This window comes from Apis cerana, linkage group LG14, assembly GCF_029169275.1.
Source record: "Apis cerana isolate GH-2021 linkage group LG14, AcerK_1.0, whole genome shotgun sequence".
Taxonomy (NCBI): domain Eukaryota; kingdom Metazoa; phylum Arthropoda; class Insecta; order Hymenoptera; family Apidae; genus Apis; species Apis cerana.
In genome coordinates this window covers 10,356,721-10,384,322 of record NC_083865.1, presented here as the reverse complement: position 1 = coordinate 10,384,322, position 27,602 = coordinate 10,356,721, and the positions used below count along the sequence as shown (strand labels likewise).

The 27,602-nt window shown below is 32.8% G+C and overlaps 1 protein-coding gene across 26 annotated transcripts; it reads left to right on the top strand.

The window, feature by feature from the left end:
* Nucleotides 1–34: 34 nt before the first annotated feature.
* On the top strand, nucleotides 35–27,321 carry LOC108001004 (CLIP-associating protein 1-A). Of its 26 annotated transcripts, none has more exons than XM_017061777.3 (27): nucleotides 35–688; nucleotides 7,237–7,342; nucleotides 7,755–7,926; nucleotides 8,045–8,221; nucleotides 8,450–8,526; nucleotides 15,935–15,969; nucleotides 16,052–16,136; nucleotides 16,800–16,877; nucleotides 17,493–17,650; nucleotides 17,733–17,969; nucleotides 18,055–18,308; nucleotides 18,385–18,569; nucleotides 18,746–18,871; nucleotides 18,997–19,107; nucleotides 19,189–19,284; nucleotides 19,375–19,555; nucleotides 19,626–19,860; nucleotides 20,565–20,630; nucleotides 20,819–21,150; nucleotides 21,230–21,533; nucleotides 21,607–21,770; nucleotides 21,849–21,987; nucleotides 22,055–22,187; nucleotides 22,270–22,429; nucleotides 22,511–22,724; nucleotides 22,785–22,991; nucleotides 23,059–27,321. In XM_017061777.3, exons 1-27 carry the CDS (start codon nucleotides 500–502, stop codon nucleotides 23,260–23,262), a joined length of 4,425 nt encoding a protein of 1,474 aa, XP_016917266.1. In that variant the 5' UTR covers nucleotides 35–499; the 3' UTR covers nucleotides 23,263–27,321. The 26 variants fall into 26 exon arrangements, with proteins under 26 accessions (XP_016917266.1, XP_016917264.1, XP_061940803.1 ...); XM_017061775.3 differs by having other exon boundaries at nucleotides 21,837–21,987; XM_062084825.1 differs by lacking the exon at nucleotides 35–688 and adding an exon at nucleotides 2,067–2,335 and having other exon boundaries at nucleotides 21,837–21,987.
* The last annotated feature ends 281 nt before the right edge of the window (nucleotides 27,322–27,602 follow it).

Below are 27,602 nucleotides of genomic sequence, written 5' to 3'. Positions count from 1 at the left end.
TTTGAACTAATTGGCGTTGTAATCGTTCAGGAGAAAGAGAGATAGATGATTAAGAAATCAAAATGGCGTCGCGTGCACGGTGCCGATAATTTTCGTTACATTAGAATGTTCGTTATTATTTTTTGTGCACGATATAAGTAAAATGCGAGCAATATATGCTGTTTAAATGAGTGACATTTGATGAAATTTTATATGAGGAATTGTGAAATAACATCATTCTTGTAGGATCATAATTTTGGAATAACTCGTGCGACAACCGTTGTGAGACAATCAAAGAAAAAGTACTGTTTTGCGTATGGCTTTTAAACTGCACGGACAGTTTCATATCGCCGTTAACCGTGTTCTTGGTGAAAAACATCATTGACATGACGAAAGACGTGTGTTTAATTTTCGTGCATTGTGAAACTACGACAAGCTATGTGCTTTGACGTGCACGAGTGAAAACTAGTTTCGTTCAAAGACTCGTGAAGGTGTGGAGACGACGTGCGTGTTAGCCACCATGGCGGTGAATCCGCGTGATATGGACGGTTTTATGCCGCTCCTGTCAACGACGGACATCAAGAAAAAGTTAAATGTTGGTAGTTTGCTGTTGAATTATTTAGGAGATGCAACAAAGAGTATCGAATGTCAAGACATCGGGCAGTTTATCGATAACATCATACCATGGTTAAGCAACGGCAATCCTAAGGTAACATCTCTCTTCAATCATTTTCTCTTAGGAATTAACATTATGAAAATCTTTAGATAACTTTTACAATTTTCAACTTTCACATTTAACTAATTTATGTACAAAAACATCGTGCTCCTTTATCATTTCTGAATTTCAAAGTATAAATATAAAGTGAATTCTCCAAGCCATTACCAGATTTTGTTGTCAAGTAGCACTTTTTTATATTTTAAAATTCCTTTATTATTCTTTTTAACGCTGATTATGAATGTATCCATCGTTTGTTATGTAAACAAGACCATGCTAAAGATGTGCTAACTTTTTACGATTTGTCCCTAGTCATTCATTCATATCAATATGAAGATATTTATATTCTAATTTTCATTGTTATAATTAAACAATCGAAAATAAATAAAAGTTTTATATAAAAAAATGATTTCAAAGAAATTAAAATCATTGTGGGGTGTGCCGGGTAACAAAATGACTAGATTATGTGCGTACAAGCAGAGGTGCTCATTTATTGAATTTCATTATGCATGAGAAGGTAAAAAAATTTAATTGTTAAATACTCTCAAAATCAGTTCATTAGATTTACATAATCATATTATACATTAAAAATATTCGAAATAACAGAAATCATAATCTATCTCATTTTTGATTTTCTCCCAGGATAAAGACATATTTGTGTACATTTTATTTTGGTCGACCTATATCTTCTGCGTATACTCGAAACTTTCTACGCTCGATACTTGGGAATGGACGATGCTACCTGCGACAGCAACGTGATTGATTTGTAAATCAAATTCGAATTTATTCGGCCAGTCGAGGAAAAAAGAAAAAGATTAAATTTTTATATAGTCTTCACAGACATAGAAGAAAACAGATGTTGCACGAAACTTTAAACGAGAGTCAAAAGATTCGATACTTTTTTAATTACTCAATCGAGTAATTAAAATCTGATTTATGTGTTATCGTTACCAATTTTTAACAATAAAGTTAATTTTCATCTTCGAAAAGTATATTTCACTGAAATTGATAGCCTTTTTTCCGCATTTAGACATCGAGTCAGCTATGTAATCTCAAACTCTTATTTCATATTCTATGATAGTTGATAATCTAATTGTTTCAAACAAAGTTTTAAATTATTTTTATTCATGTACATGATTCTATAAATTTATATATCATTATAAATCTAACATTCATTTGTATTAGAAATTATTTCTTTTAAATCTACTAAAAATCGATAATACGTATCTAGTTTGAATAATATTCTTCGTACGACGATATTGTAACTAATTATTTTCAATTAAAATAATCATTTGTTTACATCATGTGGTTTAAACGAAAACGATTATTTACAATGAGTTCACTCTTCTTCAAGATACCAGAAAACTTGGGCTGGTTCTGCCTCAGGAACGTATATGGGAAAAACTTTCACACCATGTACGTAAAATGTCCTTTGGTACAGTATGTCATGGAGTATGTGATTGAACGATTGGCGTTTAGTTGAAGTCATTGGTTTTAGTTAAATGTTCTCTGATAATAGATGCAGAAACTTTCGATGCAAAAATTTCCGACAGGAAAAACATAAAAATACAAAATCGACGTAAGGAAGTTGAAATCATCGAAATCTAAACTCGTAGGCAGCTTCGACGAAACCATTTGTACGTGAGTATAATCTTTTCCTAATAAAGACAATCAGACCTAGAATATTCTTGTCCACGAGTCGAGTGTCTAATCGTCTTTATTATTCTCTTGTTGAGATGCGATAAAGAAACATTAAGTGTGTTATAATTTATTAAAATGTTTTTATTTATATTTGAAGAATGTGATCAATGAATAGGAACAATATGAAGAGAAGTTATGAATGAAATAATTAAGCAAAGGAATTTTTGTTTCATATGATATATACGAATATTTTTTTCTCATTAATAAGCATTTGAGGAAAAGTTGCAAAGTCAAATTTCTTAATTCTTTCTTATTATTCCCGGGCGAGTTTCTACAAATTATCTCATGGAAAAATCGCATGCACGTTTAGAATAATACTTCTTAAAATAAAGAGACACATCTTATAGGCGTTGATCAAAAATTTGATTCATCTTTGATTGATAGGATGATGTTAGCAAATAATTGAAAAATTAAGAAATTTCATCGTACATAATAACTTTACGTTATCCTGGTCTTCTATCTACGTGAAAATAAACAAAAGTCCTTTAGATTTAAAGCGATATTTAATTAATCAAGTTGTTTGCGATTCAGTCTCGTTCATAATATATGAGCCAAGGATCTCCTGTATATCACGCACGGTATATATTTCTCTGTGTGTAATGTACGAATAAGCATAGTAAACCAGCATATTTATATGTATAGTTATCCATTCATTCCTATATTTAGAATTGCTTTTTATTATTGCACGCGTTGTTACTCAGTTCTTAAGTTTTTCTCGCAGGTAATCAATAAGCGAAAGAAAATCTCAAGTTTTTACAATTTTTTGTAGAAATACCAGGTGGAACGTTCGGACTAACTTCACATGAAAGAATTTTTTGTTTCTTTCGACTGAAGTTGGTAACTAAAGGGAATTGCATGTTAAAAATAAGATCATAAATATCAATTATTTGTGCATCATTATCTAATACTTATCACTTGCTATAGTCTCGTTATTAGCTTGAAAATATTAACAGAATATTGCAAAATACCTGTGAAAATAGAAAGTAAATATCAAGTAAATAGATAACAATCGTTCCTAACTTTTTTTTTTTTTTTTAGGATATTGAAAATATTGAAAATAACACTAGTATTTAATCTTCGAATAAAATGTAATATATCGACTCGGAACATTACGAAGCCCGTTATTTAGTCGATAAGATTAATCGTGAAAAAATTACAAAGGCATACTTTAATATTTGTCAGAAGATTTCTAGTCACGTCTCAGAGAATAAGAAATACATTGATCGAAGAATTACGACTTCGGACCGTCTGTCTTCTTAATGAAAACGCTGTGATTAAGGCATACGGACTACCGTTCGTTTTTAATTTTCGCCGAATTCCGCCATTGTCGTAATTTTGGCAGGAAGCCTACTACGTGATGAGTCTTCCTATTTCGACAGGACATATCATCTCTATCGATCTGGACCGAAGTTTTTTACGTTGCGGATATATCTGACCTCCTCGCAGTAAAGTTAATCCAAGAGATTTTATTTTTCAATTATTTCAATGGTAGTTAAGATTTTAATTACATTTTGAACACGATTTTAAAATTTAAAGTTTGCATCATGTTACTTAAAAATCTAGCAATATTTAAATTCACAGGGAATTGACAATGCGCCCAAATTAGGTCAATATCTGAATTAAACATTAATATAATACTCAGAGATTTTAATTATCGTTTAAGTATTTTCAGATCGAAGGAACAAAGTTCGGAATTATTGTATAATTCATATTTGTTTCGATAAGATTTCTGCGCAACTTGTCTCGTATCTTATTACTATTGAATAACAATATGCCTCATTATAGAAGATCTTAACTGAACCATTTTTGCAAACCATCGGTGCACCGGTATTGATGTCAAGGACACAGAACAACGTAAATTGCGGTCCGTGATCTTTCTCTCTCCCTCTTTCTCGCTTTTCCCCTATCGTTTTCCCGTTTCTTTTCTTCGTCGTAAACGTTTCCTTTTTTGAATTTAAAGCATGACATCACCCTCGCCTTGTGGCGATCTCGATGCTTTTTTTTGTGTCGCATTAGTTCGTGTTATTTTGTGCAACTTGCATAACTGTACCTTTGCACGTCTCGATTTTATTCGCGTAAAAACGATAGGTATCCTGATAATGCGAACTGGAATTCACAGCAACCGGGTTACCCTTCGTGCCGTCTGTCATTTCATAAATTATTAATAGTTGGCTAGCAGCAATTACACTTTTAATTGGATGTATCTCGTCTGAAAAATCGTATGTATCGATAATAGATCGAGCACAATTTTCAAGAAAAATAGATGAATCTTTAAGAGAGAAAAAAAAAGATGTCATCGAAATCGAAATATATTTTCATCTTCATCCTAGTCGTATATCGTTAGGCGTATTATCTGATTATGATCGGTGTTTATTAAATCAATACTTAATTCTCGTTACATAATTGACGCAGTGCGGTTTATTTCGTTTTGGTTATGATCGTTGGTTACTAAATCAACGTCCTCTTACATACTGTAATCAACCGAAGAAAAATTTGTCCGAACAACACGGTTTGGCCGTAATTGCTCATTCTACTTATTACGTCAGCTCTCGCGCTACTTTAGGCAGATACGTGACACAAGGTCCATGTTGTGCGATTAATAATTGCATTCCATTTACGACGTATCGAGTCGGCCGAACTAAGAATAAGTGACTCGTAACAAACAGCGCGATAACGAAACCGTGAAATCGTCTTCCAACTCAGAAGAATGTTACGAGGATATTATCTGTTTGTTCCAATTCGTCTTTCCCGCGTAAGAGCGATTACACGCTTGAATAGCTTTTATCCATCTATTTGTCTCGTGCTGATGTTCAACAACAACGGTACAAATGCATTTCACTGCGAGCGATGCTTCTGCAAGTAGGAGGAGTAGCCACCTCCCACGTGGACTTAACAGTTTTAACGGGCCCTGCTCCCAACTTTGACGAATAAGGCCAGACAACTCGCCCACGTTTACGCGCCGACTTTGAACGCTTTTCGCGCACGTCCGATCTATTGTTACTTCCCGATCATCTATTTGATGGGCGAGTTAAGAAAAGGTTGTTAAATCCTTTTCTCTCTCTCTCTTATCTCCTAGATTATAAATTTTAAAAATAAAGCTACGAATGTTGGATGATCAAATTTTCGCTGACGCGCATCGATCGCGAAAGGAACTTTTTGCTAACCTTTTCTATCGTTTAAAAATAGTCGAGTCGAGAAATCTTTGTTTGAAGTAGAAGGTTAAGATAAAGTTCAAGTTCTTTCGATTCTTATCTGTGTCAAGTAATACGTGTCGCATTCCGCGATACGTTTAATCAACTTTCGAAAAAAGCATAGAATCAATTATCTCTTTCCAATGTGTATATATATATATATTTGTATAACTTTAAGATATCTCTATCGCGAGAGATTAAACACGTTCGAGCGGGTGCGTTTCGCTAGGCTGTTAACGATTAAGCCGTGTGCTAATTATATGAAAGTTAAGACAGAAAGAGAAACGAAAAGTCTCGGTGCTGAGCAATGATGTCACAGCCAGACGACAGCCCTGAGAGAACGTTTACCCCGCGACGCTAAAATAGGTTTATATGCCTATGTATAGCGCTTCGTTAAATGTATTTAAACTGTCGCCGAGTAATGGACGCTTTTGCAGACAGTGACATTGGATTTGCCGTGTGCACTTGAGACACGGCCGAGGAGTATTGCCAGTATGCCGATTGGGAACGGCCATGTTGCCCACCGAGGAATATTCATTTCTCTGCCCTCCCGTTGCAAAGCAACGGGGGTTTACTTTGAGGGGTTCTACCTCGCGATAAATGCACCGAACGCTACACTTGCACTTTCTATATTGATCTGCTCGTCCTCCTCACGGAGGAGCAGTTCGTTCACCCTCGAATCCCAGCTTCATCTTTCAATCTTCGATATTTCCCTCGGATTGCCGGTTTCATTGCGATCTTTCGTTTCCTCTTTATCCTTGTACGTTTTTCGTTTCTTAATTGGATATAGTGGATATTTTTATGAGATTCAAAATGTATACTTTGAACTTGTGGCATTTGAAACGGTAACGGTTACTCTCACTTTCTAAGTGAAAAAAGAATTGCAAATCTTTTAATTGAGAATCAATGACAAAATTCTTATTGATTTTAACCAACGGAACCGGAATGTGTGTAATTCGTTCAAACCTCCGCAATTATGCTTTTTATGATGAAAGCGCAGAGGTAAAGGAAAAAGGAGAAAAAAGAAGGAAAGAAAATACCGTGAAGTAATCATTACGAGTGCATGTAGAGGATTCGCAGACGAAGTATAATTACGGACAAGAGGGAAAGCGAGGGGTCTACGATTTTTTAGCTTTCAGGGAAGCAGAGTTTATCTTGCCTGGATCAATATACCCTGTGGACCCTTCTGACAACATTGACGCGATGCAAGGAATTTTAAACCCTTTGAATATGGGAAATCTTGACTTCAAAATATGTTTTTTTTTTTTAATAATATGAAAAATCTTATAAATATGGAAAAATCAATTTTTATCAATTTTTTGATTCGCTGTCAATGCAACTATTGATATATCGAGCTCGATATTCGTGACGTTCGACAAACTGGTTTTCCGTGTACACATTTTTTTCGCCGAGTCTTTAATTAATCTCTCGTCACAGCAGCGCGTATAAACGTCTTCTATGTTGAGTAAATTACCCAGCAAACCCCGATTGCCTTGGTAGGTACGGCTAGAAAGCCGTAGAAGATTTAGAACGATTTCTGTATAAACGAAAGGGGACAATCGTTCCTCTATAATCGTCGATATATATATATATATATATATATGTATACCGATATATAGATCTAACCGATTCTTGATTCTGTTGTTCCAGGTCGTCCAGAATGGTTTAGAAATCCTCACGTTTCTAGCGGATCGAATGGGTCACGACTTCAAACCTTATATTTCCACTATTATTCAACCAACAATAGATCGACTGGGTAAGTGTCGCCAACTTTCTTGCATGACTGTTTGTCTTCCGGTATTCATAAATTATTTCTAATAAATTTTAATTTGTCGCTTTCTTTGAGATTTAATTCAACGAATAATTATTTCGTTGAATTATCGATTATCGGGCATAAATGTATAATTATATAGTGGTAAATTTAATCATTTGTTTTATTATGACAATGATTTTCATTATGATTTCGTTCCGTATTTTTTGAATCGTTTTGAATCGTGAGTAGATGAGCTCCAGATGAAATAGGCACGGAAGTTCAACCGCATATTACGAGATGAGATATTATGACAGAGTTATAAATATAGAACCGGTCTCTAACAACTTTTGTTTCCTTTATTTATAACGAGTGGTACAATTAATACATAGATATCGATGACGTGTTGCTTTAATAGGTGACAGCAAAGATGCGACACGAGAAAAAGCGCAGCTAGTGCTTCTTAAAATAATAGAAAAAGGATGTATGACTCCTCAACAACTTTTGGATAGACTGCGGCCGGCCTTTAATCATAAGAATGCGAAATTACGGGAAGAAGCTCTTATTTTGTTAACAACAACGTTGAACGAGTAAGGAACCCCGTGGAAAATTACTAAAATTACAAAAAAAGAAAAAAAAAAAAGAAAAAAAAAAATAGCTAAAAACATCGTTAAAACATCCGGTTATACTAATGAATTTTTTTTACAGACACGGCGCTGATGAAATGATGTTGTCAGGAGTGATTCCAAGTATCGTAAAATTATTATCAGATCCATCTGAAAAAGTTCGAGAAACTGCTTTGAACACATTAGCGGATATCTACAGACACGTTGGCGAGAGATTACGCGTGGATTTACAGAGAAAGCACAATGTACCGCAAGCTAAGTAAGTGAAAAAAGGGAAATCGATTCTTGGCTTTCCGCTTGCATACGTACAAATTAAGCAAAATATTTTTCTCTCTCTCTCTCTCCATCGATTATTCGAAACGATTTTATATCTGTTAAACTGCTTTATACTTGGAAGAATATAATTACATTAGTAATTCTAATCGAGTATGTTGAAGTCATACGTGTACGTTTCGTGTTAACTAATGCGTTTGATTTTGTGTTGCAGATTACTGTTGTTGATAGAGAAATTCGATCAATTGAAAGCGGCCGGCGACCTGCTGCCTCTAGCAATGTCCTCGGATGGTGAGTAAATCCATCGAATTTCCTTCTCAGCAGGTATCCAGCAGTAAATTAAGTCGGAGAAGGTATAAAAACCGATTGCCACGCGCGTCATCTCCGTTATATTATTCAACCTGTATCGTGCTGCCATCCCACAGCCATGAACGCTATTGCGAATACCTTCGTACCCGAGAAGACCAACCTTCGTTCTTTCCTTCCTCACCTCTTGCTTTCTCACTCTCCCTCTCTCCTTCATTGTCCACGTTATTGGTACACACGATGAATATTTAGCAAGGACCGCTTGTTCTCCAACGTGATAAGAATATTCACTTAATTCACCACGGTAAAACATAGCCAATTTGAATTTAATTACGTCGCAGTGGCACGTTTTCCGCTCGAACTTTTGCTTTGATTGTACGCATTTCTCTTTTTTCTTTTTTTTTTTTTCTGAGTAATACTTTACTCGATAATAACGCGCTTTTTTTCGAGATTGATTTTTCTGCAAAATGTGAACGTAATATTATTGAAAAAAGGAGAAGAAAATATGAAGCTATAACGTTCGAGACGATTAAACGAATCACGTTTCTGTGCGAAAGGAATGTTGATGATTTTTATTCGAATTCAACTTCTCTGGAGAGACTGTATAATATCTCATCAAGCGATCGAATAATTCTATAAAAAGATACTGAAAGATCGTCTTTTTTTTTTTTTTTTAAGGAGAAGAACGTGTCGAATCAAAGGTAGTTGTATCTGTATTAAATGTCATTTCCTTGAATACAATGATATTACTAATTCGTGTTATCTATTCTCAGATATTACATAATATTATATATACCGACAGCCATGGTGTACTATGCAATATCGGCGGTGTATTGTTTCAAACGTTGTCTGTAATTCATACCGTATTAAAGCTGTTCTGCTTTAAACAAACGGCCTTGTAACATTGTAAGATTATTGCCAGGGTATTCGAATTTCGATTGCAAATATTACATCTCGCCAGCAACCGAATACTTAACATATTACTTGCAATGTTGATTAAAAAAAAAAGAAAGAAAGAAAGAAAAAAAATTGCAACTCAACGACACCGATAGACAGTAAAAAAGTACGGATAAGCCGAGAGATTCTTGATGAGTCACGATGCACATATGTATCCCATTGTATAATTAATCTTTGTTTCTTGTTAAAAAAAATATGACTATATCTCTCTTATGTAACGATAAATGAAAGGAGTACACATCTTGGCTTAAGTAATACTGTCTCGACTAAATATTTTCACTATACAACTACTAGCCGGACTGTGGCGATTTGTATACAAAACATTCGTAAAAAAATGGCGATGAACGCAATTATTCCTGTTACGCGTTTCGAATTTACGAGCGAGACGCGATGTCTTCATTTAAACAAGGATACATTTCTTATTCTCCGATGTTCGATCACGATTAGGTCATACATGGGCTTGGCAAGGAAATTACGGTTCTTCGCTTGATTTCAGATATATTAATAGAATGCCAAATTACCATGAAGAACTAACTATCGATCTTCCTGTCTCGTTTTTTTCCACCCATTACACGCAGGATTAATTTTTTATCATCATTCAAAAATTCTTCCTTATTATATCGATATTGATTTTTTTTTTTACCGATATTTTCTATCCTCCTTCTTCTCGTTCCTTGTTCTTTTCTTTTTATACGAAGAAGAAAACGAATGCATTTAGGCCAACTATTTTTTTTGCCCCCTTCCGTCGAGTTCTTGTCATATGATAATGCGATCATTTTTCTTGGTTGCACTGTGGAATTTGCACTGTGTACTCGCATGCAGCTTAGCGCCACGAGTAGATCCTTGTACGCGCGACGTGTGACACGAAAAGGTTGAACGAGCACGGCACTAGGAAAAATTTGCATAAGTCTGTATTCTCGCTCTCTCTCTCTCTCTCTTTCTCTATGACCCACGATCACAGGACTGTGCTAGAAGTTCACGTTGAATCCCCGTATACCGTGATTTCTCCAACGTTCCACGTAGCACATACGTTACGGCGAAACAGCTCTTTCTTAAACAGGTCAGTTTATAATTTCGTCCGTTCGGTTCAATTTCGAGTCGTTTAATCGATTAAAAACTATATACAGAATTAGGAGGAATACTTTTCTTCGGATAGGAATCTCTAACGTATATTTCTTCAGCGCGAGCAATTTCACCGGGACGGTGAGATTATTCACCCTACCCTTCACCGCTCGATTCGAAATTAGCACCCACACCGTTCAGCTTGAACTCGCCTTCTTATTATGCGACCTTACCCTGGGGACCTTACGGTTGAGACGCGTGCACACGTGCACACGGGAGAAGTGAAAGGTAGGGTGGTAACACAGATTTATCTTCACCGGTGTACGGTTTTACCGTGGCGCACCGTTCTGTGCATGATCAGATATTAAGCGCTGAATAGCGCACCGATGCCTTTTTATATCCTCTCTTGTCGACTCTCGCTGACATTCTCGCGCACAAACCGCAACAACTCGTTCGCAACTCGCCAACTTATCGACAAAAGACGCGATTCCACCGCGAGGAAAGTGAGATAGGTGCGACTGATCGATAAAAAAGATCAACGATGGTATGGAAGAAAGTTTTCGACCATCCGAGTTGGGCAAAAGATTATCGTTCGTTCTAGCAACGATCTTTCTTGTACTAACACTGCGTCGTAACGTGTGAACGATCTTTTCCTTCTTCAAATCGACACAATGCTCTCTCTTTCTCTCTCTTTTCCTTTTCCTCTTCTCTCTTGATTTTTCAGAAGAGGAGAAAAAACTCAATCGATTAATTACCATAATAGGATAATCGTTTGCTTGACCCGCAACACTATTTGCCTGGAATGATAAAGACATGTTCTCGCCCGATAATATGTACACAATGTGTTGATACTATTATGTAATGAAAAGGGTAGCGTTATCGTGTTCAAAACGTGCTTATTCACGTGGGCGATTTTCTTTCTTTCTCTTGATCTTAGCAACGTATTTAATAATCGTTTCGTGGAATTGGCACTCGTGTTTTCCTTTTTCTTCCGTGGCACTTGCATCGTGGCTACGATACTGTTACGCGCGATGAACAATGAAGAATCGCACGCAGAAAGACGCGCGATCGTGTTCTCCTCTCTTTTCTCTGTTTCTCGTTGTAGCTTTCTTTGATGGGAAATCGGAAGCACGAACGTATCTCATCGATGGATAAAAACAATAAATAACGTTACTTTCACCAATGAATGACAGACACTGTAAATACAATTTCCGATGAAATTACCATCGCTATATCTCGTTTTCTATCGCTAATTTATTCCGCACTCGATTCCTGCTGAATTTCTAGGAAAATGAAGAGGTGGTAGCGCGTCAAAGTTCGTTGAAATAGAGGAATTAATCAATCCCACACCTTGCGCGGTTAATTATATCTATGATCGTAATTATTAATATTCTCATCGTGCAAATGTAAAAACGTAATCACGAGAATCCATTGTCTCAAGGAAAAACTTTTTTCTCTATCTCTCCTCCCCCTTTTTTCGTGAAATTGTCGCTCATTCTAGAGGAACCGCTTCGATCATCAAAATGATCGCATTTTTTCGAAGCATATTCGGTAAATTCGCATTTGAGGAAAAAAAGAACAATATAAAAATATCAATATAAAAATACATGGACCGGATAATTAATTTAAAACCTGTCTCTTTTTAATTCTCTCAGAATAAAGATTAAGCGAACGTTAATTGCACTTTTAAATTCTTATTCGGAACGTGTAATTATCCTGAGATAGCTACTGGTTCGAATTATTTCTTCATCGAAGCTTTATCTGTGTGTCGTTTTCACGGTCCTGTTTGTATTCAACTTCTTGCCGCAACGTGGTAGGGAACTCCTCGATGACGGTACGCGCGGTTTATTACAGATAAACATTGTAATTGCACCGTGATCCACTTATTTCTCTTCCTATACCGTGGTGGATCGTGAATTTAATTATACCTCGCGATGTACCAAACATTCGTGTTAATTGTAAAATCTTTTCTTGTATCAATTCTATAAGAAAAAATTTTAATTATAATTCTGTAAGAAAAAAAAAAATTGAAAAATTTTGGACGAAGGATGTGTAATATTCCCTTCGTTAGAGGGTATCCAATTCGAAGGCAACCGCAATAACTTTACCTTATTCATTGCTTGACCTGTTTCTTACTCGAATCAACATTAATCTTCGTTACTCTCCCTTTTCGTATTATCGATTTTTCTCCGTACACACCGTTGAAAGATGTTTAAACGACAGCAAATTGAATGGAATCGCATTAATCAGTCACTTGTTTTACACCTGGACTCGGGGACAATTTGTAAATACTTTCACAATCAGGTCAATTCACTTGTTTCATTCGGTCTTTTTATTTTTTTTTACTTGACGAATATGGCGTACATTCAATTATTATTATCTTGTTGTGATAAATCAATCGATAACGCGTCTTAAAAAAGCTAGAATAGAGTCCGCTGAACAGTGAAAAGTGAAAGTATAACGAGGAAGAGATAAAAATTAACTATTAAATTAAAAATTATTGTATTCTTTATATAAATTCATAGTAATACACGTAATATAGTAATAATAAAATTAAATATACATCTTTTACTTTCAAATGCAGGGTTAATTATCAATCAGATTTTTCACCCATCTTTTCTTGTTCAGAAGAAGAATCTTATAAAGAAAAAAATTAGTGCAGAATTCTCTAATGATCGAGACGTAACAGAGAGATGGGTTCTCGAATGTTATGGGTCCCTCGTTTGGCCCCCATCGAGGGACACTCGATAGGGGAAGGTCCCCTTCCTCCTGTCCTGAGCTCGGATCTCGCGACGGTCTCGCAGTGCTTACGGGAGTTTGTAAACGAGTCGCCATTTAGCAACGTGAGAGACGCGTGTATGACGAAGTGGAGACATCGTGGTCTCATCGAGAAAACGTATCCAGAATCGTGACGGTCTGCTTAGTGATCTTGATCGTATTTTTTTCTGTGTCACGAGCCGAACACGATCTGGCCGGGAGTGTGACGCGTTCTAAGCGATACGTGTTGTTACCGTTCACGGACAATGGGCAAGGACGATCGTTTCAATTTCTCTCCACTCGTTTGTTTACCTCATCAAACGCAGCTGCTGAAATACGTTACTGCGATATCTCTCGAAACTAGAAACGCTAGAAGGATGGATTTGTTGCAGAAAGCGTCTGCCGTGTTGATTGTCCTCGATGATTTGAAAGACACCGCGATATTTTAAGCGAATTATCGCAGAATATTTTTAAAAAGTTATTTAGTTCGGTATTGTGCGATAACGATTATAACCAAGATAGTGCAACGTTTCCGTGCATATGTACATCGTGTGTCAGTTGTTCTGGTGAAAGACAAGGCAATTCCTTTGTTAAGTTCTTGATTCAATGGATTAACGGATGCGTGTCATTTAAAAAAATACGACGAAACTATCGACAATTGTGTCCTGAAAAATAATCATCGTGTCTGTCGCGTTTCAAGATTGAAACACGTGGAATACGAATAAATTTTTACCATCATTGTCTTCAAAGCGAATAGATATGTTGGATATTACGCGGAAGTCGACGTGTTTCTTTCTCGAAGAAACTTTGCGATATATGTTTTCTTAAAATCAGTAAAAAAAATCATTAACGAATTATTAATGAACTTTCACAAATATATACAACGAACAAATAACTTCGGTTGAATTATTAGATAATTTTTTAAGTTATTCTTCTGTTTGTTATCCTCAAAAAAATTATGTTTATCCATTTTACTAAAATTAATTTTTCCAAAATATAAATCGAAGATCTTTACGCGATCGTTCGTTATTGGTATAATAAAACATAAATAAATACTCGTGCATATACACGTGTGTGCTAATGGATTACGCGTAAGTGTCTGTGGATTGTGCTCATGACGCAATGATCCTTGGAAGTGCAATTTATTTTTCTCTTTCAACTCCGTCGTCGATTGTTTCATTGTAAACTGTAGAAAAATTCTTATACAAAACGGAAATGCGAAATGTCGTTGAGTAAAATCTGGATTAAGTCAACATAACAAGGATGCCAAGCGTGTTATCTGTAACGTGAGAAAATAACTCTCTCGTCTCTCATTGCTGTGCTTATTAACAGTGATATCGTGAATGCAAAGCCAACTTCTCATTTTAACGCGTTGAACTGCTATTCGATATCTCATAATTCGATCATGAGAATGATAAAAATGAATCGTTATTTTTCTTCTTTATCTTATTTATCTTTAAAATTGTATGAATGAGAAAATTTATATTCGTTATCATTGTTACACATAACAATATATAGATTGGACATATAACTGTTACATATAACAGTATCTATAGTTGATATCTATTTTAGAAGAAAATATTCTTTCGATATTCGATTATTTATTGATTCCGGTCGGGTGAGGAAGTGAAAGAAAAAGACGATAGTTGCGGTTATGTTAAACAAGGAATTTCGCATAAAAAGTGAAAAATGAAAGTAGACAATAAAATTTCAAGATCCGATGGAGTTATATATATATATGTATTTTTTATTAACAATCGTAAATTTTAATGACTTAAATTCTCGAAAAATTCTATCGATAAAATTTCCTGATTATGAAGTTGCAATTAAAAAAAATCATTAATTAGTTATTAGAGAATTTTTTGCCTCGTTAGAGGATAATTCAAATCACTTTCACTGACGTGTACTATACATAATGATTATTTTTATCTTACACATTCTAGAAAAGAAGCGTAAATTCAAGGAATTTTAATTTCTCAATCGTTTCTTCGATCGTTTTGTAAGCAAAAAACTTGTTTTTCTTATAGAAATATTTTTATTAACAGCTTTAACAAACTTTGTTTCTCATATGTATAATTTTGATCATCATATCATTATAGAAAAAAATTTATAGACTTGTTATATGACCAAAATGAAGACGTTTTATACCATGATGATTTCCTTTCGAATTATATTAAAATATAAACTACATTTTGTACTTTGTCATAAGAGATCGTTTCATAATTTTATCATACAATTGTGATTGAAAAACATTAATTTCATTAAAATGAATGATACTGAAACGTGGTTGTCAAGCAACCATCGTTGCTTACATAGAGGATTAAAAAAATATCCTAGTATTGATAAAAAATTGTGGGATCCAAGTAGTAAATGGATTCTCCAATGGGATAATATTGTAAAACATCCAGGTGCTAGAGCAAGAGGATGTCATTGTGATATTCACAAACCACCATGGTTATATCCAAATTTAGGTATAAAATTTTATAGGATAAAATAAACTAATTAAACAAAATTTTTATTTTTAACTAATAAATTTATTATGTAACTTAAAAACTTTTTCGCTTAAGAAAATAAAAATTAGTATTAAATTTATAAACTTTTAACATATTTTTTTCAGTTGGGAAAATCTCTGATGAAACAGATAGAGCTGTAGTAAGTATTAATTAAAAATTTAAAGTATATTTAAATATTTAAAAATCCGCAAGATAATGCGAAATAAATTTGAATATTTTAGATTAAATCAGCTCCTGTGAAAAGATCAGCTGCTCCTCTAAAAAGAGGACAATTTGGTCCAGCAAAAACTTCATCTTCAACTCTAGGTACATATGAGTTAAATCTAATGGTATTTGTAATTTGTAAAAATCAATATCAAGTATCCAAATATATAAATCATTTTTTATTCTTATATTTTAAGCATGATGTAATTGACACTTTTTTGAAATAGGTTCTTTTAATTTGTATCTCTATGATATATACACATAGACACATTAGCAAAATTTATATTAGTATGTGTAATAACTTGAATTATTTCATAATATTATTTATACATTCATTTATATATTATAAAGAGATCGGAAAAAAGACAATAATGCTCAGTGTAAATTAGCTTTCAAAATTTTAATTCTTTAATACTTAATTATATATACTTAATTATTTGATTTATAAATTTTAGTTACATCATTTATTATGTTATATGTAAATTAAAGCGCTTTGTGTGTTATAAGTGCTTTATTTATGTATGAAACAAATACTCGGATTATTTCACGTGAATGTTGTAATTCCTAAAATTAATACATTAGGAAGCACATGTTCCTCCATTGCAACCAATGCACAAGTGTGAAGCGTGCTAACAATTCTTGCTTTCTTTCATGGCTCAGCATTTCGTATGATATTAATAATATTCTTTTCAACAAAAATACAAAATGTCGATAAACTGTTGACGTTTCGATGACGAGAATGCTAATTATTCGCTTGCATGACAGCTCAGCCTGGTAATACACCTTCCATGGTTCCAAGGGCTACAACCGTCAAAAGAAACGTGTCAGTAAAATCGACATCAGGTATCTAAAACTTCATTGGCATATTATTTTTGTAATATATCATGATGGACTTTTCGCAAATTTTGATATTTTTTATGAAACGATTTTACCTTTTGTATTATTTTTCTTCCTTTTTGTTGAATTTCCATCATGATATAAGTACAAAAAAAAAATTTCAAATTCGATCGAACTAATATTCATAATACACTATGCATATTTGATACGAATCCCTTCATTCAATGTTGCTTTATCTTCTTTTATTTGCGTCTCATTTCACGCGAGCATAAAGTTGCTATATATATACATATATACTCGTAATTATTATTTAATTGCCTTGCTTTTTATATCATTCTCATTTAACAGTGTTCTAAATTATCATAAAGTATATTCAGTATATTCAGTGTTACAAAATGTTATACATTTTTTTAAAAAGATTTTATTAAAATATAAAAGTTCTAAATTTAAAGATATAATTAAAATTTTTCAACAAGATTTATACAATTTTTTAAAATATTTAGTATTCTGTATTCTAGATAAAAAAAATAAAAACGTTATAGGCAATATCTTATAAAATAGTATTATAATATATGTATTAATATGAATATATATATATGTAAAAAAAATTAATATATTCAGCTCAAGCTGGTGCCGTTGATGAAGAAACTTTCCTTACAACATTCGAAGATGTGCCATCCGTAAATTTATTTTCCGCAAAAGATCTTGAAGAGCAAATGAAAATTATAAGAGATAACGTTGGTGATGATAAAAAGGATTGGAAACAAAGGACAGAAAGTGTATGTATCAAAATAATATTATTATAATATCAATGCCAATCGATTTGAATTATATATGCTAAAAATTAATTTTCTTTTACAGATGAAAAAATTGAGAGCAATCATTATCGCAGGTGGTACGAATTACGAAAACTTTTTAGAAAATTTGAAGAATGTTCAGAGACCTTTTGAAGTTGCTTGCACGGATCTTAGATCGCAAGTAGTAAGGGAGGCATGCATTACTTTAGCATATCTTAGTCAACAGTTAAAAAATAAGTTTGCCAGCTTTGGAGAAGCAGTCTTACTCACCTTAATGAATCTCATACAAAATAGTGCCAAGGTGAGACTCGTAATTATTTAGCGTCGATATTGACGAAGAACAATTGTGATAACATAGAAAAACATTGACGATTTTGCACATTTAGGTTGTGGCAACAGCTGGTGCCGTAGCAGTAAGGTTTATTCTTCAAAATACACATTGCAGTCGTTTTGTGCCAATTATCACATCATGCTTAAGTCACAAAAGTAAAGACATACGCCGAGCTTCATGCGAATATCTAAATCTAATTTTACAAATATGGCCTACTCAAATATTACAAAAACACGTGACTACATTGCAAGACACGATCAAGAAAGGTATTGCAGATTCAGATTCGGAAGCGAGAGCTTTTGCTAGGAAGTAAATATTCTTGTTGTTTTTGTTTATTATTCCTTTATTAAAAAGATATATCAGATTGTATGTCGAATCCTTTCAGATCATACTGGGCATTCAAAGATCATTTCCCGGAACAAGCAGAAGCATTGCTCAATAGCCTTGACACTGCATATAAACGTTCGTTAATGTCTCTCAGCAATAGCGGTAGCATTAACAGTTTAAATGTAGTTACGAGATCAGCCAGTGTTAGTCCACGAACATCCAGACCAGTCATGAGTGTTACAGGTATATCTCCATATTCAATTATCGAAAATGAAATAGATATGTATTTGAAATAGATAAGAATTGGTATTGATGTAAATGCAGAGACAAATATAAGATAGAATAATTCGGTATATAAAATACTTCTCGCTTTTTTTCATGCTGCTTTTGTGACTCCTCTTTATATTAAACATATGAAGGTAGTACGGAAAATTTGCATCAAACTTCGGGTCAACCACATGGCCCACTCAGACGAACGCCGTCCTTGCCACGGTCATATCGTCAATCTGGTATCCCAGTCCTCCAAAGACCCACTGATAGTCATTGTAATTGTTATCTTCTCGTTTGATGTTTTAAAATATCACCATGACTTAGAACATGCACTGTTGCTTCTAATATATGTGAATAATAAATTTTTTTCAATTTTTAATTTTTTTAATCTCTTCTTCAGATCGTGGAACTTCGAGTGTTAGGTCGACTAGTGCGATAGATTTACAAGCCGCACAAAGAGCTAAAGCGAGAATGATGTATGCGAACATGAGTAGACAGAAGGCATCACTTCGTGAGTATTTATCGCTAAAATCTTCAATTATTCTAATGTTTTTATTATGTGTTTCAAATGAATTATAATTTCTTCATTTAGCACGTCCTAGCAAATCACCAGACACAACTGCTGTTGCTAGTCCAGAAAGAACGGCAAGAACAAGGACTCGAATGTCTGGAGTGTCGCAATCTCAACGTAAGTTCATAAAAAAAAAAAATAAATAAATAAATTCATTTTTTTAAAGAAATATGTGACTTAATAAAATTTATATGTTATATATAATAGCTAGCAGTAGATCAGGATCGCCATCATCAAGACTGAGTTATGCAACTTATAATCGTGAAGGAGAATCGTTAATTGCAAGACCTAGACGGTTATCTGGACATGGAATCAGAAGTACCGGTAATAGTCGTGAGCCAAGCCCACAAAGGTTTGGAATGGACAGAAGTTTTGCAAGCAAAATACGGTAATATTTATTTTGTTAATTTTGTTTAATTTTAATCTTGATCGAATAAGGAATATTATATAAAATATAGGGGAAGAAGTTTACATATGTCTCCAACGGATAGACCTCAATCCAGACCAGTCATGGCACAAAAGATGTTGCAACAATCACGCGAAGCAGAATCAGCATTGGCGGATGCGCTTACGTTTGAAAATATTGATAATTATACAAGAACACCAAGAGGAAAAGGTGATCACAGCGATGATAGTGAAACTAGCAGCATATGTTCTGAACGAAGTATGGACAGTTTTAGACGACCAAACGATGTAAGTATAAGGAATGATATGGACACTATTAATAGAATAGCTATTATTTCATTATCTCATCACAATAAAAAATATATTAAAATAATGCAAAAATAGAGTATCCAATATCCAACACAAAATATTTCATGTAATTAAAACATACACATCTTTATTCACATATTATAAATATGTAATTCATTACTGTATCATTACTCAAACTATTCATTACAGTCATTACACTTATTTTATCATAATGCTTATCTTATTTTGTTTATTTAAATAATGCTTTTCTAATTTATTTACAATGAAATTAAGAGCTTGCGATATTATTTTTATTTGAGAATTTTTATTTTTTATGCAATTTGAAAATGCTTTAAACATATTTGCTTTTAATTATAGACAAGTTCATGCTATGTGCTCATGTGTATAATTTATTATTTCATGTAAAATAAATTATATTTTCAATTAATTAGACAATTTGAATTTTCGCTGAATTCTATTTCATTTATTCATATTCGAAAAATATCAAAATATCTATTTCTTGAATTTGACAGAGTAGAGTAGTAGATCACAAGCTTAAAAAAGAAGCTTTCAGCATCTTATATTGTAGATAACGCATGTCTGGTTTTTTCTTTTGGTTTTTTTGCGGCGTATTTGTTTGGTTTGGACTAACGCGATGCGCCGTTCTGTTCTCCATATCTGTCCATCGTCCATCTACCCATTAGTCGTTCTCATGGAGTGGCTCTCAACAAAGACTATATCGTGATATGTGGGATCAGTCTATCCCAAAGGTTTGTTAAATTTAATATTCACTTTCATTTATTTCATACATATTCGATACCTTACACTGTACTCTTTTGTCAAAAAAGGAAATAGAGCAGAACTCGATTAAAAATACATTAAAATATTTTTATATTATGGGCAAATTTTTTACATTACATATATTTATAGAAAATATATATAATCCTTTAACTTTCAGGATATTAAGGAAATTATAGAAAATTGTGCACATAAACATTGGGGCGATAGAAAAGAAGGTTTAGTTGGATTACAACATTTTCTTTCAAACGGAAATACGCTTACAGCTACGGAATTGCGAAAAGTAACGGATATTTTTACAAAAATGTTCATGGATTCTCATACAAAAGTTTTTAGTTTATTTTTGGATACATTGAATGAACTAATAACTACTCATAGTGAAGATCTTGGCGATTGGCTTTATGTTTTATGTGCAAGACTTTTGAATAAATTAGGCACTGACTTACTTGGTTCGATACAAGCAAAAATTCATAAAACGCTTGAAGTTGTTAGGTAAGAATGGCTGTAATTTTTATTAATTTTGAAATTAATATAGACTTTTATATTTATTCATTTTTCTCCGAATTCACAGAGAATATTTCCCAGGAGAGCAACTTTTACCTGCTGTAATGAGGTATTTAACAGATCCAACACAAACTCCAAATTCTCGCGTAAAAGTGGCGACGCTTATGTTTATTACACAAATAGCAGAAACGGCACAACCATCTGCACTTAATAGTTCTGCAGGAACAGCATTAGCAAGGTTACTTGATTGGTCGAATGATGTTAAAAGTCAAGAAGTCAGAAGGCATGCACAAAATGCTGTTATATCGCTATATAATTTAAATCCTCCAAAAGTGACTATGATATTAGCTGAATTACCGAAGTATTATCAGGTTAGTTACCATATAGAGTATTTTTCTAATAAATGAATATTCTATTTGTATCTATTCTATATGTATATTATAGGAAGCGGCATTGCCATTAGTACAAAATCATTTAAGAAAATCATCAGGTTCGAGTAATCCTGCATCTCCTGGAACTCCGCCTCCTAGAGCACAGAGCTCACCAGCTCGTTCGAAAGGTAAAACTGATATCGACAATGCGGATGAAAATTTGGAAGAAGTTTATAAGTAAGAGTGATATTCTTAAGTCGATAATTCTATTATTTATAATTTTTAGTCATTTTAATTTTTAAGTACTTTCTACAGATCATTAAGACGTACAACAGCTGAAATACAAAATTATGGTTTTGAACGTTTGGAAAGAGCAACTACTAGTAAAGATAGTGGAATCAGCAATATGGCTGATGTAGAAGAAAAAATGGAAGGACTTACATTATGCAATTCGGTAATTAAATAACTATTAATATTCTTAAAAGTATATAGTAATTGAGATGTAATAGCTTTATTTTTAGGGTCGTTCATCTTCTGTTTCTTCTCCTACCCAAAGAGGACGATCTGTTACTAATATTACAGTAAATGGTTCAAGTGATACTATTGCAGGAGATCTGATTCTACCTCAAGAAAATAATGGTTATAAAACGCATGGTAAATATAACATTATTTAAAGTTATACAATATATAATAATATTGATTTATGTATGTTTCATGTATTAAATATTTATAACAGGTTCATCACCTGATTCGATAAAAAGGCCAGAAGTTTTAGATAATATGATTAAAACATTACAATCTAAAATGACACAAACCGAAGAAAAAGTATCAGCATTACAAGAATTTCAATTATACGTTCGTGAAGGAGATGCCTTGTACATTAAACAAAATTTTAAGTATGTATTATTATTTATATAATTAAGTATTTAAATTATATCATTAAAATATGAGAATTTTAATTATTTGTCTTTATCTAGAAAACTGCTCAAAACATTATTAGATAGTTTGACTAACGATAGTAAGAAGATGCAAGTAGAAGTACTTCAAACTCTAATTGATATGCTTAAATGTACGGAACTTGTAGATAGTTTTTCTGTTTATCCTGAATTACTGGTTTTAAAAGTGATTAACGCGTATAAGTTAGATGATCAAAAACAAGATTCTTCCAGTAGCAGTAATTCCAGATCTCCAGTAAGTATATAAATTAATTTCATAGTATATAAACGATTGTTAATATTTTCATTCTATTAGGTTCTATGGATGGCGGAAAAATGTGCTGCAACGATAGCAATGGTTTTAAAACCAGAACAAGTTATTCACTTAGTATCAACTATAATAACTACTGAACCATATCCCTTGAATATGGGTGCAATAAAAATGCTTCATAAGGTTGTGGAACATTGGGGTCGTGATGCAATAGAACCTCATTTATCAAAAGTTATGCCTGGTCTTATCAAAGTGAGTTCAAATATATTCTAAAAATAGATTTTTTTATTATAATATACAATATTATATCTTTGTACAGGCATATGATGATACTGAAAGCGCAGTACGCAAAAGTGCTGTATTCTGTATGGTAGCAATACACTTGGCAGTTGGTGAAGAGTTGTTGAAACCTCATCTCAGTTGTTTATATACCAGCAAATTGAAGCTTTTAAACATTTATATACAACGCGCGCAACAAGCGAACAGTCAACCAGCAAGTCCACGTAGCAATAGCAAAAATTAACTAACACCAAATTCCGCGACACTTAGGATCGCGATACTTAAAAGGTTTGCTCGTTTGAGTGCAAGACATGAACGAATGCTGGTTAGCTTCCTTAGTAAGTCCAATCCGTGACAACTATCATCGAACGATAGAACAATACAAGTCGATGTTTTTCAATATGATAGACTGATCTGCATGATTTCACGGCAAGGTGTGTGCGACATACCTGACCTCCTGACAGTGATGTTGCACAAAAGCAGGTAGTATACAAGTTATTTATGCATATTGTTTTGTTTACCAAAAATTTATACCTATTGCAATGAGAGAATTGCTTTAGATGTAAGATTTCTCCAGTCATAATATATATATTTTTTATTGATACGTTACATTTTGATATTAAGTTGCAGCGTCGTTTCTTATGAAAGAAAGAAGAAAAGCTTTAAAAAAAAAAAAAAAAAAAACTCCTCCGTATGTTATGCAGCTCATAAAGAATAGTATCGTGCCTCTTGTTCACTTTGTGATTTTGTATACTTTAAATTTTGTTCGCTATTCGTTAGGATATTGTATATATTTAGGTATCTCAGTGTATTGTTGTGCATCTTTTAGAGTTGATTGCGATGATTTAATAGGAATGTGATTCCAAATAATTTAAATGTCGACTCGATCTAATTGAAAGTATGAGAAGACAGTGCGACATCACTGCCGAGAGACTCATATTTTGTAAGCAGAATGGACGTGAATTGCCAATTATAACGGTACCGAAAGCATTGTATAAAAATACATTATACGCTTGTTCGCCGATTTACAAACATCGCTAATACTATTGCACGTGGCAATAAATTTTGCTGTGCACTTTGCAATGAATAAGTTGGAAGGGAAATAAAGACTCGGTAATATCAAGACGAGAATGGGCGTTATATTTGGTATCGGCTCTGTACGAACAGTGATAATGAATAAATTTCATATAAAATATTTTTTTCGCATTTCAGCATTAACGAGACAGGATTCTCGCGAGTATCGTATTTGTTAATGATTACATGTATGCATAATACGATTGTCACGGGAGCTTTTATATACACGTATAAGTCGAAATGTCGAAAAAGACATAATGAATTTATTTGTTCAAAATCTACGTGCTAGTCAGTTTCCAAGGACGCACAATGACCCAAGAGATGCAGACGAGATAAAGTTCAGAAGTTTTCTCGAAAAAAAAAAAAAACAAGAATAATATTTGAACACAGAGTCTGTGAGAAAGAAACGGAGAGAATGTGTAGAATGAATGAGAGATGCGACGAAATCAGCAAAACTAGAGTAGGAATGATTAAGGGAATGATATTCGAAACTAACGTTAATATTTAAACTATTCGTCACGTTGCCAATAATTAAACGAATGCTAAATCAAAGCTAACGTAACAAGTTTAGTAACATTCTGTGCCATTGTCGTTTTTTGTTTTATTTATATAAGGATAAAATTATACATACATATATATACATATATATATACATATATGTGTATATATATATGTATATATATATATATATATACATAGATCATTTCGTCTTTTCTTACTAGTAGGATGAAATAACAGAATAATTTCATTGAAAGTGAACCATTACAATATTAAAGGCAAAAAAGAAATAGATATTGCATATTTTAAACTTGACCATTCATAAATTTTTCTTCAAAGATACAAGTACTATAAATTAAGTTGACGTATAAATCTTTGTGAGATTAAAGTTATAAATACGATTCACACCTAACTCGACATAATAAAACACGTGATAATGTGTTTTGATTTTTAATAGGTGGCCAAATAGTGCCAAAAAATGGTAATGTGCGACAGGAAAGCAATTGGATTCAAACGTTCGAGTAGTCAGGTTATTTCTTTTACTTGGTGCCTTTGGCGTCGTCAGAACAAGATATGTTCGGGGATCGTCTTTCATCTTCTTGTAAAAAAGAGAAAAAGCTATCGTTAAAGTGATTATAGTGCAAGTAGCTAGAAAACTCCTGTATTTGCTGATGTTGCGTAAAATGGACAGTGATTAAGTGATCAAGATAAAAGTTTCTCATTCGTTATTACGATAGAAAAAAAGAAGAAAAAAAGTAAAAAAAGATTCGGATTATCTCAACAATATTCGTGTTCATTTTGCTATTTTATCGTAGAACACGAAGAATGCCAGTTTTCGTGGATTGATACATGTATCATCGACATCGTTTAAGAATGTAATCATGTCTATTTTCATAAATTGTGGTAGTCGTAAAATGAATTGTATGGACGCGAATCGTTTTTACCAATTGCGATTTGATTATAGACAGGATAAATGGTTTTTCATTCACGGGAAATCGGTAGGAAGTTTTACAATACAACTTGGAATTTTCAATGAAGGAAACAAGTGGAGATATGTGTAGGATTTAGTGTGATTATATCAATTTGTCTAATATAAACTTTTTTAATATTACGTTTGTTGATATTCTTTTCGCAATTCATTCGTCATTGCCGTAATTATTTAAAAAAAAAAAAAAAGATTTAGAGTTTGACCTGGTGTGTACGGATATATCCTGTATATATATACATATTATTAAATAATATAGAATTTAATGTAATATTAATACGGATTAGGTAGCCACCGTCACTGCCTGCAGCGTTAGTCGTGCTGAGAACGCAGACCTTGGCACTGCTGGACTCTGCATAGTGTCGCGATCGTTTATAAAGAAAGAAGAAAGAAGAAAGCTTGTTTTGTTAAGTTTTTGAGCATTATTATTGACAGGATTTATATTATATTTACTAACGCGTGTATGATATGTAGGTATGAATATAATTAAGGCATATTATCGAAATTTTTGCCACTTTTTTTTTTTTTGCATCACGATCATGATGAAATTACATTATGAATTTAATCACATTTATTCGTTATACAGACAATATATAGTTTTGCTATTTTATTTTATTTAATGCAGTGACAGAAAAAAAAAACGAACGAAAATAACAACAAGCATAATTTATTGTAATTCAAAAAAAAAGATCATCACAAGAATTTCTATATCAATGTCCGTGCTTATTGTGTCCCATAATGTTAAAAATGAAACATATTTTAATTGTTACAAACGATTAAATGGAAATAATTAAGCACGGACATTTCTATTGTAAGAAATCATTGCGATGTAAAAATGATATACGCTTTTACGTGTGACGTCAATAACATAATTGGCGTATAAAAATGAAATTATAGAAATTTTTTCTTTTTCTATATTCTATGTATGGAGAAAGGAGTTGTTTTGGTATTCGGTATTATTAATATTATTATTTTTATTATTATTATCATTATTATTGCCAAACTGTGCCGATTCTTCGCTTTGTACGTTATTCATTTAAGTACGACTAAATTAAATAGGATAAATTTTTGCACCGCAGACATAGCTATTAATTCTGTTAATATATTACTTTGATACTTATTGCACGCACAGATGTAAATACCTTTTAATATATGAAATTCTTCGACTGTGAATTTTCTTTCGATTTCCCGCGAAAAGGAAATCATTGAAAAAAAGAATAAAAAACAAAAACTATCTCAATCGCCGATATACATATTTAATATGCTAATCTTATTAGTAGTAGAGACTATATTTTATATGCGAGAAAAATAGTCGATTGCTTCATATGTCTGTCAATAAATGAAATTTGAAAAGTATTAACTATTAATCATATATTAACTTTGTAGTTTAACTTTTTTGTACTTTTATCTTTTTTCGAAATATCTTCAATTAGAAAAACTTCGAGTTGTCAAGGCGCACTAGTCGATATAAAAAAATATCAGTCATTCGATAAGATTCGATACATAGAATAAAATCAAGATTGACAGAATTAATATGCGATACTGCAGCAAAAAATCATAAATAAACAATTTCATTATTTTGTTGCGATATTTTGTCTGACTATTTTATTATTAAATGTCGATCTTATATCATATATACGTATGCGTACATTTATGAAACACATGTAATTCAAACTCGTATTTAATTTTTATTCCTTAATTGACGAATTCGCGTCAAAATAAAGCCAATTGTCGTATACTTTCAAATTTGAATTTATATTCATTTAAACTACCCTAAATTACGTGTATATTTTTATATTTATTTTTCTACACGTTTAAAAAATTTTTTTAATTATATTTTTTTTATTTAAAAATTATTTCAACATATATTTTTTATAAATAAAATTAACTCATTTGTGATAATATTAATTTCTATTATAATTTTATCGAAATGTCAGTAGATACAAATATTTTCATAATTCACATCGATCGATCAACGTTTAGAATTTATAATTACTGAAATTTCACTATTACGTTCAAATTACTTT

Excerpts from the sequence above, each read along its gene's own strand:
- LOC108001004 (XM_017061775.3), top strand. The coding sequence starts at position 500 with ATGGCGGTGAATCCGCGTGATATGGACGGTTTTATGCCGCTCCTGTCA. Across the intron at positions 18,872-18,996 it reads AAGACCCACTGATAGTCATT|ATCGTGGAACTTCGAGTGTT; the intron begins GTAATTGTTATC and ends TCTCTTCTTCAG. Across the intron at positions 22,188-22,269 it reads TAATGGTTATAAAACGCATG|GTTCATCACCTGATTCGATA; the intron begins GTAAATATAACA and ends TATTTATAACAG.